The sequence below is a fragment of the Choristoneura fumiferana genome, chromosome 27, assembly GCF_025370935.1.
Source record: "Choristoneura fumiferana chromosome 27, NRCan_CFum_1, whole genome shotgun sequence".
NCBI lineage: Eukaryota > Metazoa > Arthropoda > Insecta > Lepidoptera > Tortricidae > Choristoneura > Choristoneura fumiferana.
In genome coordinates, this window is record NC_133498.1 from 677,006 (window position 1) to 695,166 (window position 18,161).

Here is an 18,161-nt window from a genome sequence, read left to right on the forward strand (position 1 = left end):
AAGGCTAGACTGAAAAGGCTGTTACTGAACTAGTGGGATACACCTTTGGCCTCATCTGCACTTATCAGGTGAGATAGGGGTTAATCACGTGTAGTTTTATGTAAAACTAAACTGGTGGATGAAAGTGCCGTGTTGTTGGTCATTGTCGTGTTGGCTGATGATGATGATGAAGACGACTTACATATTAGTAACCTATATAAAGTAATAAAAGCTAAAAACATGTTTTTTTGACGGGACAGGTAAATGAAGCGTATAATAATAGCTGTATGTGCATTGATTTGTTGCATTTTTTGTTTTGCCCATTGGTTTTCCGCGTACCAACTGCTTATATGTATTCTAACTAATGTATCTACCTAAATAAAACATTTTTTACATAAGTCACAGTGTAACGTAATACGTACATAATTTTTACTTTATTTACATAACCTAACCTAAACACATCTGTCACATACTCAACAACACAGATTAAAACACAAAACACACTTACACATCCTATAACACTAATCGTTACGTTCTGGCTACAACTGTCAATTTATCAATGCGCTGCTATCATGCTAATATTTTGTAAACACGCCCTAACGCTCACGTTCATTCGGGAACGAATGAGTGATAGGAACTGCTCCGGCGCCGGCAAATAATTTAGCCGCCGCGCGCCGCGCAGACTGAGGAACTTCATCGAGGCGATCGCACGGCACCTTTGCTCCGGTCTCTAATACGGCCTACCTATTGCACGTAACCGCGAGTTAGTGTCGTCTCTACGCGTTCTTCGAACTATTATAATTTCGATTCGAAATTTGTAAATATTCGTGTGTGTTTATTTAGCCCCAACTCGGGTAAGTGGTGCATTATTGTCCTTTAGTAGCTAAACGTAGAAGTTCATTATAAGTAATTATAATGCTTGGGAAATTGTAGTTTCGCAATTAATTATCATCCCAGCCATTTTTATTAAGTCGTTGCCATCACGCTTGTCCTAACGCTTATTAGAAATAGGCGAATGATAATTGCAACTATTGCAAGTCATTTCCGTTCCACCCTCGCATTTGTATAAAAAAAATATATAAATCCTTTCATCACCTTTCATCTCATTTTCATTCCGCTTTAAATGTAAACTCCGCTTCTGATTGTGAACAACCACGGCAGCACGGCTACATAAGTACTTTTCATGTCGCTGTTGCCGCGGTCGTTCACCGATTCACTGGATCGTGTGTAACGCTTTATTGATGGCGCGTTCCAGGGTCCAAGGTACGGGTTGACCGCACCCTCGTCACCATCATCATCATCATCATCGTCTTCGCCTGCCTCGCGCGTCAGCCAGCGTCGGACCGTCATCGGGTGCCTTACCCGACCCTGCGGAACAACGCGCTACTACCATCTCGGCTTCAGTGCAGGACAGTGCTTGCTAGACAGAGAAATAGGAATTGGGTTAACGCTGTTTTGTGTACTCGGTTCGAACTACCACCACTTTTGTCTACCGCTGAATTGGCCTCAGGCCTAATAAATTCCTTTATTGCGCAGTTCTGCTTTTACTTTTTCTCCCGTAGAGGCAGACCCGCTAAAACTGCGACACTGGCGCCTCATAACGTGGTTATTGTACACAAAATAGTTCCGATTCCGATTTTTCTTTTTAGTTGTAGTTAGTGTGTGTTTGTGGCTTCTTTTTGTGAAACGTTTTTTTTCACGCTTTTTTTGGTTTTTTCCGGTTACTAAAGTGTACCCATTACCGTTAATTAAACCTTGTTGTTACTCTAAATTTTAAATGAAATCGTGAAATTTTGACCTACCCACATTGTAAAAGTATTCTTTTATCGATACACTTTTAAGATTATTTTGTGTTTCTTTTAACTAAATTACAAAATCTTGTATCGAATTTAACACAATTATTATTTTGTGCAGTTTTTTTTAGTGCTTTGAGGTACACATTAGTAGCATTACCTTTTCATTTTTATTTTGCAACTAACTTGTTTTTTTTTTTTACTAATAACAAAAAAAAACCAGACGTTCAATTAGTAAATTTGTTTTGTAACAGAACGGAGCTCGGGTTTTTTTTATTAATAGGGTAATTGCACCTGTAGTTGTCACTGCTTATCCAGTTGTTTTTTTTGTTTTGCTTTTCTTTTTATTTCTTTTGTGCACAATCATGTTGCCCATTAAATACTTATCTCTGCAAAAGTCGGAACTCGAATATGAGGTTCGGATTCGTGGAGTCACTGCTGCGTCCTCTGTTGAAGAACTACGTAAACAGATAGTAAAACTTGCGCCAGAACTCCCATCCGAACACATATTGGAGTCCCCGCTTGAGGTAAATCAGGACCTCAGGGGCTGTTTTGATGTTCTCTCAAAAGTCAAGTTAAATTTAGAAGCCATTGATCCACAATCACCAAATGTACCAACCTTGATGAGAACACAGAATATGCTCCACCATTTGCACAATCGAATTGCGAGAATAACGCGCAGTGACGACATAAAGAAGGAATACGACGATGTGACCAAAACATACAAGGTGTACTCACAGAAATTGGTAGCTCTTCAGGCAAAAACACCCACTACTACCCCTAGTGTGGATGGGAGTTTCTCTGGGGAGTCGCGGTCCGTTATGCCAGACGTGCAAAACATGATTTCGGTTACGTGTGATCGGTCATCGGCTGATTTAGCGAAGTTGAAATTTAACGGCAAGAGCTGTGTACGCTCCTTTATACAGCGTGTTGATGAATTCATAGTGGCTAGAAACGTACCCTCACATAAAATCTTAAATTACGCAACGGAGATTTTTCAAGACGATGCCCTCCATTGGTATCGGTCTGTGAAGGACAGCGTGGGATGTTGGACAGAGTTAGCTGCCAGATTGAGGGAGGATTTCGACCAGACGGACTATGACTACCGGCTCAAGGCTGAAATTCGGTCCCGTACTCAGGGCGAACGAGAAAACATTACCATCTACCTTGCTATCATGGATGGAATGTTCTCGCGTTTGGCTAAGCCAATTCTGATGGAGGAGCAGCTCGAAATCCTCCTTCACAATATTAGGCCCTGTTATGCCAGCACTTTAGCATCAGCTCCTCAAATTGAGTCTATCGACACTCTACGCTCATTATGTCGTAATTATGAGGCTATTCAAGCTCGTCTTTCACAATTTCAAGAACCACCTAAGGTCACAACTGAGACACTTGCTCCAGAATTTGCTTATACTAAGGAAAATAATAAAGGTTTAAATAAGACACACAATAACGCCACTAATTTTAATAAACAAAACTACACAAATAACAGAAATTACTATAAACAAAACTATTCTAATAACGAAACTTACTATAAACAAAATCATCAATATAAAAACAGTCAATATAATAACAATAAACAACAACAAAGTTACGTACATGCGGTTGGCCTGAACAGCAATCAACCGTATTGTCCTAGATGTCGCACTAACTCACATCACATAAGGCAATGTCAAGCGGAACGGAAGGTTTTATGCTTTAAGTGCGGCATGAAAGACGTAAAATATCCAGATTGCCCTGTTTGCAACAAAAAAACAAAAAACTAGTTCAGCAGAATTGTAGTAATTTTGATAAGCATGATTGGGAAACTTGGCTTGCCTTCATTAAAACATTCACCGCAACTTACAAAATTTCTACAATTCTGCAATCTAAACCTGTTACCGATCCCAGACCTTACGTTAATATAAAAATTAACAATATCAATGCCTGTGGTTTGCTAGATTCAGGTGCAGCAGTATCTATTATAGGTAACAATAGTCATAAACTTTTACCAGACTGCATAATACACCACGATAACCACATTAACATGGTAGCCGCTGGTGGTCAGTCATTAAAAAGTATAGGGCACATTAATATGCCAGTCTCTTTCGAAGGTCAGTTTCATATTTTGAAAGTTTACGTTGTACCAGAGGTGGAGACATCAATTATCCTAGGCATTGACTTTTGGCGCGCGTTTCAAATATGTCCAAAGTTTTTAGGTAGTATCACAATGTCTAATAATTCATTAGCTGAGGTAAAAGTGAACACTAATGATACTTTCATTCACTCTTATGACAATCTCCTCGTCTCACAAAAACCCATTGCAGACAATGTTATACAGCAATTTAAATCAATTTCGATGGAAGAAAAAGGCCTGGGCAAAACTAATTTAATTACACACCATATTGATACTGGCGATGCCCAGCCTATTAGGCAACGTTATTACAGAATGTCACCTGAGAAACAGCGAATATTGATGGATCAGGTAGACGAGATGTTGTCTCTCGACGTAGTGGAGCATTGCGAGAGTGCGTGGTCTTCCCCGGTTCTAATCGTTAACAAGAAGAACGGGCAACCAAGGTTTTGTCTCGACAGTAGAAAGTTGAACGCAGTTACTAAACGCGATGCATACAATTTGCCATATGTGGCTGAAATATTGGATAACCTTCGAGACGCCAAGTACCTATCAAGCGTCGACTTATCCAAAGCGTTCTGGCAAATCCCCATTGCTCCAGAGGACCGCGATAAGACGGCTTTCTACGTACCGGGTAGAGGCACGTTACGTTTTAAGACCACCGCTTTCGGTTTGACTAACGCACCTGCTACACAACAGCGTTTGGTAGATTTGCTCTTTGGGGACATGGACTTCAAGACGTTCGCTTACTTGGATGACATTATTATCATCAGCTCAACGTTTGAGGAACATGTCTCACGTCTCTTGTGTGTTTTGGACAAACTTAGACAGGCTAACCTCACGGTAAATTTTGAGAAGTGCAAGTTTTTTCGAAGCCAGCTCAAGTATCTGGGATACGTTGTTGATGCCCGCGGTTTGCGAACGGACCCTGAAAAAGTGGAGGCTATTGTTAACTTCCCCACGCCTTCCACTCGTAAGGAATTAAAACGGTTCCTCGGTACAGCTACCTGGTATCGACGTTTTGTGCCAAATTTCAGTACCATCGCTGGTCCCCTTAACAAACTAACTTCAAGTGGCAAGAAGTCCCCTCCCTTTAAGTGGACACCGGAGGCTGACGCAGCTTTTAACGCGCTCAAAGAATGTTTGGTGTCTGCACCAGTCCTCTCTTGCCCGGTGTATTCCATGCCATTTGAAGTTCACACTGATGCAAGCAACTATGGGGTAGGAGCCATGTTAACGCAGACTCTCGATGGTAAGGAGCACCCTATCGCCTACATGAGTCGATCCCTAACCAGTGCCGAGAAAAACTACAGTATTACAGAGCGAGAGACCCTGGCTGTGCTGACTGCTCTCGAGCACTGGCGCTGTTATTTGGAAAATGGGCAGACTTTTACAGTGTACACTGACCATTCTGCGTTAAAATGGTTCCTGTCCCTAAACAATCCCACGGGTAGGCTGGCACGCTGGGGCGTCCGTCTGTCGTCATTTAATTTCGAGATTAAACATCGCCGTGGTGTGGACAACGTTATCCCTGATGCTCTTTCGCGTGCTGTTCCCGTTTCGTCCGTCAGTCTAGCCAATTCTATTTTAAACACAGACGATGTCTGGTATAAAAATATTTATAATGGTTGTTTTAATACACCAAGCAACTTTCCTAATTTTATAATCAAAAACAACTCATTATTTCGTCATAGTAAAGATAAATCCCCGCTTAATTCGGAATTTTCATGGAAAGAGGTTGTCCCTAGTAATTTTCGAGAACAAATTATTACAGAAAATCATTCGGTACCAACGGCAGGACATCTTGGCATTTTTAAAACCTATAAACGATTATCTCTATTATACTACTGGCCTGGTATGCACCAAGATGTCGTTAAGTTCGTGGGCTCTTGTTCCGTCTGTCAGTCATACAAGGCGCAAAATCACTTTACATTGGGTCAAATGGGTCGTCCGAAGCAGTGCTCCAGACCATTTCAGATGATCTCAATTGATTTTGTTGGCCCTCTTCCTGTTACTCGAAAACAGAACAGCTACATGCTCGTAATAACTTGTTGCTTCTCTAAATTTTGCCACATCTTTCCTGTACGTCGAGCAACGTCAGAAGCAGTCGTGAAAATCTTAGAAGACTCGATATTTTTGATACATGGAGTACCACAGACTATCTTCCTGGACAATGCTAGTCACTTTGCGAATTCTGCTACCAATTCCCTCTTTCGCAGGTACCAAATACCAAATGTCTACTTCACACCTAGGTATACACCGCAGGTTAACAGCGTTGAGAGATTCAACAAAACCCTGGTTTCCTGCCTCTCTACGTTCGTCGGGAACGACCATAGGACCTGGGACACTTTCGTCCCCAAAGTGCAATTCGCTATCAACAACTCAGTAAACGAAGCGACCGGTTACACACCTTCTTTCCTTGTGTACGGCAGAGAGCTTGTCTTATGCGGATCTCACTATACAGATTCGGACCTAGGAGACGAAGTTCTGTTCCTCCCACGCGATTGGTATGCCGAAAACCTTGGTTGCCTGGCTTCTGTGTTCAATGATGTGCAGGCTTCGTTGTGGAAAGCACATGTGAAGAACACTGCACACTATAATTTACGCAGGAAGCCAGCAGAATTTGATGTGGGTGATCTTGTCCTTAAGCGCACTTTTGTCCTTAGTGATAAGGATAAACATTTTTCAAAAAAGTTAGCGCCAAAGTTTGTCAAATGCCGGATAATTGAAAAACGGTCTCCTTTAGTCTATGTTTTGGAGGACATGACCGGGAAAAATCTAGGAGTCTGGCATATTAAAGATATTAAGCTTGTCAAAAACATAAATTAGCTTTTCTTTTTTTTTTTCTCCCCAAATTTTCACAGATACAGTTTACAATACCTACTCCATCGTTATTTCCTCACCAGCTTGTTATTAACACCTAGTCATCTGTGCGATGTATCACATATGCCTTGCTTATGGAAGGAAGCGTCAACTTCTCGCTATGTTGTTGTTGCAATTTTAAATGATGATGAAAAAGTGAGGATGAATTTAAGGTTGACTGTGAGATGATTGAATGAAAGTGCGATGTTAATAACATATTTAGTTTTAGCTTACGGGTTTTCTTTCAGGATAAAACCCTTTCTGTAGCGAGGGGGGTAATGTAACGTAATACGTACATAATTTTTACTTTATTTACATAACCTAACCTAAACACATCTGTCACATACTCAACAACACAGATTAAAACACAAAACACACTTACACACCCTATAACACTAATCGTTACGTTCTGGCTACAACTGTCAATTTATCAATGCGCTGCTATCATGCTAATATTTTGTAAACACGCCCTAACGCTCACGTTCATTCGGGAACGAATGAGTGATAGGAACTGCTCCGGCGCCGGCAAATAATTTAGCCGCCGCGCGCCGCGCCAGACTGAGGAACTTCATCGAGGCGATCGCACGGCACCTTTGCTCCGGTCTCTAATACGGCCTACCTATTGCACGTAACCGCGAGTTAGTGTCGTCTCTACGCGTTCTTCGAACTATTATAATTTCGATTCGAAATTTGTAAATATTCGTGTGTGTTTATTTAGCCCCAACTCGGGTAAGTGGTGCATTATTGTCCTTTAGTAGCTAAACGTAGAAGTTCATTATAAGTAATTATAATGCTTGGGAAATTGTAGTTTCGCAATTAATTATCATCCCAGCCATTTTTTATTAAGTCGTTGCCATCACGCTTGTCCTAACGCTTATTAGAAATAGGCGAATGATAATTGCAACTATTGCAAGTCATTTCCGTTCCACCCTCGCATTTGTATAAAAAAAATATATAAATCCTTTCATCACCTTTCATCTCATTTTCATTCCGCTTTAAATGTAAACTCCGCTTCTGATTGTGAACAACCACGGCAGCACGGCTACATAAGTACTTTTCATGTCGCTGTTGCCGCGGTCGTTCACCGATTCACTGGATCGTGTGTAACGCTTTATTGATGGCGCGTTCCAGGGTCCAAGGTACGGGTTGACCGCACCCTCGTCACCATCATCATCATCATCATCGTCTTCGCCTGCCTCGCGCGTCAGCCAGCGTCGGACCGTCATCGGGTGCCTTACCCGACCCTGCGGAACAACGCGCTACTACCATCTCGGCTTCAGTGCAGGACAGTGCTTGCTAGACAGAGAAATAGGAATTGGGTTAACGCTGTTTTGTGTACTCGGTTCGAACTACCACCACTTTTGTCTACCGCTGAATTGGCCTCAGGCCTAATAAATTCCTTTATTGCGCAGTTCTGCTTTTACTTTTTCTCCCGTAGAGGCAGACCCGCTAAAACTGCGACAGAGTTAATGCCGAAAGTGGCGAAAGTTTCTCGATGAGGGCTACGCCGCTACGGTATAGATGTCGCTAGTGTCACTGCTTAAGTGGCTAAATAAGAAACAAACAAGCTGAGATATGTGGTGCATAGGGGAAATTCGTGTCTGTACCGTTGTCCAGCAGTGGTGTAGCGGTATAGCACACGGCACGAAATGCCGAGGACCTGGGTTCGATTCCCAGTGCTGGTCTTATTTTTCTGGTTTTTCTGTGCATCTATATTTCAGTTTGTATTTTCAATTTAGGTTTTACTGGATGACCGTAAAAGTAAAAATTTGAAATTGAAATAAAAAATACAAAAAGATTCCAAAAAAACAATCTTAGTTTTAGAGTTGCCCTCACTGCTAAATATGAGTTGTCGATAACCATAGGTACCGTATCCCCGGTATCCCCGTATATCCAGTATCGTCATATAGGTAAGGTACACAGTACAAATAAATCTTAAGGGCTGTTCCAGTGAAGTAGGTACTAAAAACTTCATAAACACTTCTAAATTAAAAAAACTCACTCATGTCACTCGTCGTTAACTTTACACTAGACAGGTAGGTACCTATATTCGTATGTCAAGAGTGTAAATAGTATGCTATGAATAAAACACAAACAAGATACGTACCTATTAGCTTTAATGAACACTTAAGGTATTTTTAGTTAGCGTGGCACAAAATCCGATTGTTATCTCAATATTAAAAATTACTCGAACGAAACGTATGAAAATTATCCCTAAATTTACTTTACTTACACGATTATACGATACAGCTCTGCGACAGACCTAACTCTAAGACGACGAAACTAACACCGGCGCACAACTACCCGCATTTTTATCGTCATTTTTATTGTCAATGTCTAATGTAGGGTAGCACACAACACTAACAACATCGCTCCGTAAAGGCACGTTCACACCAACCGATGACGCAGCACGAGTATTTAAAACTGTTTTCCAACTCGGGGGTACCGACCAACCGCAATCCCAGTTAAAATTCGGATGACGACTAATCTCACGCACTTGCCGCGGAATGAAAAACTTTTCTCTCGCAAATACAGACACCTTATCGGTTTACTAATGTTTCGGCGAATAACGTTTGGCAACCTGTTTCATTTCGCAACTTTTCATTTCCCAACTGTTTAATATTTCTGAAACTGTAAATACTTCAGGATTTTTATTCCAAAACTTGTTTCACATGACCCAGTTCACGATCCACAAATCTCGGATCACAAATACTATTACTACTATTATTATTATTATTATTATTTATACTATTTAATACGAGAGCGAAAGGGACGTTACGATACGAACTTCGAGTTTCGAGTTTCATAGCAGCCCTGCAGGAAGTACAAGAACAATATTTTTTTTTATTAAGTAAGTTCCGTTCCGTAACCTTTTTGTGACCGCCATACGTCAAATTCAAAATATTACACTCTTTGTTGCTAGGCAAGGCAGCGAACATGAAACTTTAAAAGTGAACCTTCACAAGGCTACACTTGATACTTGAATACTTTCGTTAGTTTTTATTTTTTTCAGTATGTTGCACCAATTATAATCAATTGATTTTTCGTATAGTAGTAGCTAATACTATTTGCAATTTATATGATTTTTTACATAGTTTTACCCTAAAAAAACTTCTTAAAAAAAGGTGTAAAAAAATAAATGGTAATGTTTTATTTTTATTTTCACGTATAAAATATTTATAAAACTGTAGGGTTTACTCCCACAATAACTACGTAACTGTGATTTTGTTTCAATGCTTTAGCTGCTTTGGATCAGGAGAAAAACGGGTTTTTAAAAAAAAAATGTTCAGAAAACACATTTTTGATATTATCTTTATCTCTGTGAGAGTTCAAGATAGAGGGCTGAAAGTTGGAGTGATTACTAGTAATGAGGCGACAAACAATTGACATTCACCAATTCAACTATTCCTCACAGGGGCCACATGTCCTTCCTTAGCCTGCTAAACCGTTTAAACATCAACATCTACAAAAAGTCGAAATATCTCCCAACGGTTGCATTTTCATTAGACCCTTTTCTTTAGAATGTCTTAAGTTCCCCTATATTATAAAGTACTCTGTGGTCTTAAGTGCCCTACGTGTGTTAGTATAGTACGTCACACACAGATCCGTTCATATCTTAACCTTTTTTACGCATAACATAGGCATAACCGAAACGTATACGCATTTAACGCATAACCAAAACGTTTCGGTGATTACCGGTTGTGAAACATCACTATTTATGAGATGTAAAAAACAGTTAATACATAAAACTTCATTTTAATAACTTGGTTTAATAATTAGAGTATAGTATAGTTTGATATAGATGGCGCCGTACATAGCCATATTTTTTAAAGAAACAACAACAAGATGGCGCTGTTCAAACCTTTCTAAATGTTTCTTCTGTCATACAAACAAGTAAAGGACACAAGCTAATTTCAATAATAATATTTCTTACCTATGGCAATGTCAGTGTCAGTCAGTTCAGTGTTATGTCTATCTATGTCAGTCATGTCGGTTTTCTGTCTTCTGTCTGGTCTGTCTGTCATTCATTTCATTATACATTATACAAGCTATGTTTTGTAGGTATATGCGTTTTTATTTTTATATTTTCCGTCCTGCCTTCTTATCTCGCTGAGAAATAAATAATATTTTTTAACAGTTAACAGTGACTTGAAGTAAAATTCCAATATGGATAGATTCTGTCGTGGTTGCTTGGTGCGGTACGATGAACCAGCGGAACTCATACAATATACCGAAAAAAACAGACGATTGTTTGTTTACTCCACCGGTTTGCAGGTAGGTAAATACAAATGAAAACTCCTAATATCACCCAAATTCTTCTACTGTTATTCGTTACTAAGCTATTAGCGGTAATACATTCGTGCTTACCTTTTTAGGGTCCGTATCAAAAATGGCAAACAGAAAACTTTGTAGTTTCGCCATGTACGTCTGTCCGTCTGTCCCCGGCTTAGCTCACTAACTATAAACACGTAGTAGAAAGTGTATGACATGGGTATTCATAATAATCACGCCAATAAAGTGGTAGGTACTCTTAGTTCTGAAGTTAAAGAAACATTTATTTGAATTAAATCACACACTAGCATTAGATGAAATCATTACAAATTATACCATTATTATACTTCTGAATACATTTTTTTTAACCTAAATACTTAAGGTTATGATTGATTTTTTGGAGTCTTTTTGTATTTACAATGTAGTATATAGGGTTTTACATAGACCATGCTATCCATGGTGTGCCAAAATATTTCAGGATTTTGTTTTAAACTATTGTGTGTATAAAATCATTAAGAGATTAAAAATAACAATGTGTCTGCCTAATTCGTTAACCTTCTAAGTCCATTTTGACTAAATTAATAAAAATTAGTATTTAGCAGGTTATTGTGTTAAAGGTTAAATTGAATATAGGACTTAGCAGTTATTAGACTTAAATTCAGTATGCTGGAGAAAATATTGATAATATTTTGTTTCTTATTATTTTACAATAAAACCAATTCAGCCAGTAATAAAAATTGTATTTAGTGTTGATCAATCACTAATAATTATGAACTTACACCTAAAATAGACTCTTTTTACTAAACAATCAGCAATAGGTAATTAACAAGCAAATAATGATTAAAATATATGTTCTCGATGTTAAATAATATATAGAACAATGAGAAATAACAATAAATTTACCCTGTTGATAATTTTCTGTTGTCATACTCAAATAAACCGAATTTTCAGTAAAACATTGCATGACGCACCAGCATGTGGCATCCCGAATAACTGTCAGTGCATAACTGAGGCCCGAACTGGACTTAGCGGATTTTCTCTGTTAACCTCCACACAGCAGTTTTTTGGGCATACGATTTGACACTTATTTTATGCTGATATCTCCGTTATTCCTTTACCAAATGGCAGAGAATGGTGTGCATTTTCTGACAAGTATGAAAAGTAATTTTCACCCAAAAGTGGACTTAGCAGGTTAACGAATTAGGTTGATGATTATGAAAGGTTAAAATAAGAATTACTCTGTTCTGTTTTCCTTCTTAAAGGTAAAACGTAATGACGCGTTCACATTCCAACTGTGCAAAGACTGCTACCTCAATATGAAAGTGGCGTGTAGCTTCAAGAAACAGTGCCGGGGCTCTGATAAGAAGTTGAAAAGTTACTTAGCACTGAAGGATATGGGCGAGACCATGGACTTGAGTGCATACCTGAAGAATAATGATGATTCTTGGATGTATCGGTAGGAGAACCGTTTATGTTATATGAACCGAATAAAGTCCTGAGTGGATTAACCAACATGACCGAATGACTTTATTATTATTTAAATATAGCTTCATTTACCCACATTTCACTTTAGCAGGCATTAGCGGTCCCCAAAGGTAAAAGCCTCCATCTTTATTCACTTTTTTTGTCTGTAGCAATATTCATCCGAAGTCATAGATCCATCTTTTTTGCCTTCCAACACTTCTTTTCCCTAATTGGCCACACGATTTTGTGTGATATCATTGTAAATGTGTATTATATGTACAGTCAAACAAACTGATTCACATACCTTTTAATAATCAATTTCACTATGATTTCCACAAAAGTATGGGACGCCAACATGACATTAGTGGCACAAAGGTTCCCCTGTGGCACATGATTTGGTTTGTTCAACTGTATGTTACTCTTTAAGTAAGTAGGCTTCGGGAAAGATGTGTTATATATAACTGTATGTATCTCTATATTTTCCAGATTTCCTATGTTGTATGGCAGCAGTACTCCACACCAAAAACCTAAAGAAGATGATACTGGTATGAGTCAAAACAACCTCTATTGAAGCATTAATAAAAAAAGTCATGTATTACAAATGCCTTTTGTCTTTCAGAATCCTCATCAAGCATACGTAACTTCATGACAGACATCATGCCAGAAACTGATCTACTAGAGACAGAGGCTCGCATCATCAAGGAGGTCATCGAAGAGGATGCTGATGTGCTGGATGAGTCACTGGACTCGCACTGGCTGCAAGATGATGTATCTATAGATACTAACTTTAAGCTGGATTTTAGGTAAGTATAGCTAAATTAAAAGAACTAAGTAGATGTTAACTATTGCTTGCCAATGGAGTATTCTACTCTGTTTGAAACAGTACTGGAATATTGATTCCTCTTTACAGTTTCAGCCCATTTTCTACCCCGCGAGTGGGAAATAATGCAACATACTCTCCAAAAAATTGGCACAGCATAAGCCAGCCGAGAAACAAAATGAACAAGAACATAACTATGCTTTAAGTAATAATGCTTTAGATATGCCTGATATAAATACCAGCTCTATTAATAATGATTTAATTCCAAGTCAAAAAGAAAATGGCTCTATTTACGAAACAGCAATTGAAAAATTAAAGGTAGTTGATGATATTATCAATCATAAAATTGTAGATACCGATATTAAGTTGGAATGTGATGATAATTTAAATAATATAGACAAGATTCCAGAGCAGCAATGTATAATAGACAAAAATTTAGAAGAAGCGCTGAAAAATTCTAATAATAACGAATTTTTCTTGGATGAATTACTTGTTTCACCTCAAGGTAATCATTTGCAATGTAAATTTATTTTAATTGTGTAATTTAAAAAACAGTACATATAATAATGAAGTGGAATTATTTTTCAGTTATCCCGGGTATAAAAACGCCACCGACGCCATTGATAAACAATATTTTATTTGGCGAAAAACTAGATATGGGTGAAACCAGTAACAGTGAACACAAATATGCACCAGGAAATCTTATAGAAAGTTATGAAGATGTCATATGTCATATAGAAAATTATATAGATGTGAAAATGGATGACTTAGGAGTAGACGAGAACAAGACTGAAAGCATTGTTGAAGATACACAGACAGGTAAAAACCAAACGCTTCCGGAAAGCAACGATCCAATTAATGCAACAAATTTTTACTGTAAAATGTGCAGCAAAAAGTTTAATACCCTGCGACAATTGAAGCGACATGCGGATTTACATTTAAGGAGATATACATGTGATTTTTGTGGAATGCAATCTAATGACAAAACCAATTTTGCAAGGCATGTTCAGAAGCATTTGGTGAGTATACAATGTTTTACTTTAGACTATCATCACGGTCATTATTAATTTTATGATTTAGGCGCATGCAACTGTGCCGAAATATCGAGCTTCTCTAAAATCAAGGGGTACGCGGAACAAAACCCGAATTTAAAACATAAAATTATGGTGAGTATGTTAGAAATATTTCCATTTTTACAAGTTTTTTATTTACTTACAGTGGTTGTTGTGTGTATGTAAGTGTTGTGGTTCTCAAACATGCAAACTATCTTTCGACCACTTTCTAGTAGTCTATTTATTGATCTGAAAGGCATACATACCTGTGTAAATCTGGCAATAATACAACAATCTGGTATGTTTTGAAAATGATTGTCTTTTTTTTACAGCTCATAAAACCACAAGATTTCGAATGTGAGGAATGCAAGCTGCAATTCTCTTCAGAAACTACTCTTCGGAAGCATAAAGCAGCCCACTCAGGTCAAGCACTCATAAAAATTCCTAACGTAAAGGTATTTTTGTCCTATTTATGTCAAAAAACTCAAAAAAAGTAGGAAATTAAACGATAGCGTCTTTCTTTGCAACTGTAACATTTTTGGCGCAAAATCCTTGAACATGACAATAATTTTGTATGTTGTTTTTTGGGTTCCATACCCAAAAGGTGCTATCGGGACCCTATTATTGAGTCTCCGCTGTCTGTCGTGTCTGTCCGTCCATACACCACACCACACTCCACCACACACCACAGGGCACTATCTCTTTAGCCCTAATTGCTAGGCACTTGAAATTTTCAGACTAAAATAAAGATTAAAATAACCTCTTCACCGTCACAAAACAAACGAAGTGACGTGGAAGTTGCAGGTGGTAGGACCTTGTGCAAGGTCCGCCCGGATTGCTACCACCATCTTGTTCGCTAATTAAAACATTAATCCTGCCGTGAAGCAGCAGTGCTTGTACTGCTGTGTTTCGGCGTGGAGAGTAAGACAGCCGGTGGAATTACTGGCACTTGAGGTATCCCATCTTAGGCCTCTAGGTTGGCAACGCATCTGCAATACCCCTGGTATGTTTGCCATCCAGTCGAATAAAAAAAAAGTGACGTGCTCTGTACGCCAGAGACAAACCAGCGACAAATCAACTTAATTTTTAACTCCATTGAAGAAGGTTTAATTTCGAGTTGAATGTTGGTCATGTATAGATGAATTATGTTGCCAGTTATATATTTTTTATTTTATTCAAACGCAAATTGTATATTTCAGAAGTTTATATGTACGGAATGCGCGTTTTCCTGCGACAAAGCCAGTAATTTCAAAATCCACATGAAGAGACATGAGAAAACATTCTCGTTCACCTGCACTGAGTGTGGCAAAGGTTATTACAGGCGTTCGGAGTTGGTTATACATATGAGGTAACTAGCTGATGCCCGCGACTGTTTGTTTATCGTCCTGCGGGAACTCAACTTTCCAGGATGAAAACTATCCTTCCGTGGGCGTCAAATTACAATATACCAAATTTTATCTGGATCGGTTGAACGGTTTAATGCCTAACGGTCATTCAAATTTGAATGTGACTGTTAGGTATTACGGAATTTATATTATATTGGCCCTTTGCAAATCTTACTTAAAAATACACCTAGACGACAAATAAGTTTTACTTTATAGATGAATTTGTGTTTGTGGTATAATTAATGGTAGTATTAAATCTGCGTATTTCAGATACCATACGGGAGAAACTCCATTCAAGTGTACTTTCTGTGACCGCGGCTACCCGAGAAGAGACGCTCTCACTCGGCACATCAAGGCCAACCATTTAGGTACGGTGTTTAGGTGCTTCTCACTATTCTACGTTTAAGTGTTTTTACGCCTTTAAAAGCGCAATAATATCACAGCATTATAAACATAGCAGTACCACCACACGTATATGTAGGTACAGTCGCTAACAAATATTTCGGAGCTACCAAGGTGGTCAACCGGTGGAGGCAAGTGGCGAGTTGTCGTTCATTGTGGCGTTCTAAGGGGGAGGCCTTTGTTCAGCAGTGGACGTCTTCTGGCTGATGATGATGATGAAGGTGGTCAAAAATATCGATACATGAACTCTAATCCTACTATCCTACTATCCTAATCCTACTAATATTATAAATGTGTAGCGACTCCTAGCGCCATCTAGTGTACAATAGAAACTCCGACCATGTTCTACATCGCGCTATCGAAGTTTCTCAACGCGGTCGCATATATACAAGTTCCGACGCTCTTCCTTCGGACTTCGGTCCCCAGGCATAACACCTGCCTGGAGGGAGATCTCTCTATTGGAGCTCCCCCCACAAATGTGAAAGTTTGTGAGTGAGTGAGTGAGTGAGTGAGTATGTTTGTTACTTCTTCACGCTGAAACGGCTGGACGGTTTTAGATGAAATTTGGCAAAAAGTTAGTTTATAACCTGGATTAAAACATAGGATACTTTTAATCCCGATATTTTCACGGGATAGGGATAAAATCTCGAAATAATAACTGCTGGGCTTAAGAGTCATGAAATTTAGTGTGTAGGTAGATGGACGTCTGGAATAACGCATATGCTACTTTTATCCCGATGTTCCCACGGGATAGGGTTAAAATCTTGAACTAATAACAGCTGGGCTAGTCATGAAATTTGGGATGTAAATAGCTACCATGAGCTTTACTGTTAAGGAAAACAACGTCTAGTTCCCAATCCGCTGGGCCCGCGTGGGAACTAACGGCTCAAGCCCTCTCATTCTGACAATATATGTTATATAGCACGTAGTGTTATATATATAGGCCGATGAGAATGAACAATATATTTTTTTTATTTCAGATAACCATTTGCCTGTGAATATTGCAAAAGTCGGTTCGTGAACATGACTAACTTGAAGAACCACCACAAGAAATCAAAAAATTGCAGCAAAACAGAGATAAAATTGCCATTGACCAAGACAAGATTAACGAAGAAGAGTCATCCCAGTTTTTAATTACTGAAACTATAGTGAATAGTACGAAAGATTCTTAATATGGAAATATAAAGACTGTCCACGATAAAATCCGGTTATTATTATGTAGTTTCACAACCACTAATTACTTAAAAAAAAAGTGCTGCTTGAAAATTAGCATTCATTACAAAGTACACCAGATCAGGCATGCCCGGACTTTATCGTGGACAGTCTTTAGGCCTTTATCACACGGTCGCCACACGTCACAGCCAAAATTGTACCGTCTTATGATTTTCCACCGGCGGCGAGGCGAGACGGGAATTGAAATTTGTATGCATTCTCGCGCGCCCGCCGCGAAGCCGCCGCGGGCGCCGCCAATACAATTTTCAATTCTCGTCTCGCCTCGCCTGTGGAAACCACTTTTATACTTGTTTTTTTTTAAGCATTAGAAAGAAGGTAAGCGATCTTGTAGTGTCTTTTTATTGAAAATCACTTGAAATAAGTCACGGCAAATATGTAATAATTTAGCAAGGACATATGATCATTAAAGTACAGGCTTTTGCTGGTATTATACATAAGTGATAGTTTCTGTTTTTAAACGTTTTTCAATAAAGACTCGTCAAGATTGTTTACCCTTTTTCTAATCTAAAAAAAAAACGAAGTATAAGCGTCGCACGCAGTTTATATAGAGTTGCATATAAATAAAGATTCTACTCTGCCTTCCTAGTCAAGGTGGCAGTTGCTCCGCATATCTCTCACGATGCGAGGTTGAAAGCTCCGCTGCACTTGTTGACTCAGTCCATTTCCCGGATGTTACCCGCTGTCACGATTTTCTTCCAGGCGCCCGACAGCTCTTTTTTTCTAGCCACGTTGCCCATGCCCTTGTTATCAATATACCGGAGTTCATGTCTGAAGTGCTAAGCACAT

At 38.9% G+C, this 18,161-nt stretch overlaps 1 protein-coding gene and 2 long non-coding RNA genes across 3 annotated transcripts; all 3 read left to right on the forward strand.

Annotated features, from left to right (window-relative positions):
- Nucleotides 1-395: 395 nt before the first annotated feature.
- Nucleotides 396-1,514, forward strand: LOC141443519 (uncharacterized). The gene is made up of 2 exons (XR_012453042.1): nucleotides 396-833; nucleotides 1,235-1,514. It is a non-coding gene; the product is annotated as an uncharacterized lncRNA (long non-coding RNA).
- A 490-nt stretch (nucleotides 1,515-2,004) lies between these two features.
- Nucleotides 2,005-8,158, forward strand: LOC141443520 (uncharacterized). The gene is made up of 2 exons (XR_012453043.1): nucleotides 2,005-7,476; nucleotides 7,879-8,158. It is a non-coding gene; the product is annotated as an uncharacterized lncRNA (long non-coding RNA).
- Nucleotides 8,159-10,723: 2,565 nt separating this feature from the next.
- LOC141443213 (uncharacterized) lies at nucleotides 10,724-13,508 on the forward strand. Its single transcript, XM_074108423.1, has 6 exons — nucleotides 10,724-10,809; nucleotides 10,886-11,022; nucleotides 12,282-12,475; nucleotides 12,970-13,028; nucleotides 13,103-13,286; nucleotides 13,394-13,508. Exons 2-6 carry the CDS (start codon nucleotides 10,915-10,917, stop codon nucleotides 13,506-13,508), a joined length of 660 nt encoding a protein of 219 aa, XP_073964524.1. The 5' UTR covers nucleotides 10,724-10,809; nucleotides 10,886-10,914.
- The last annotated feature ends 4,653 nt before the right edge of the window (nucleotides 13,509-18,161 follow it).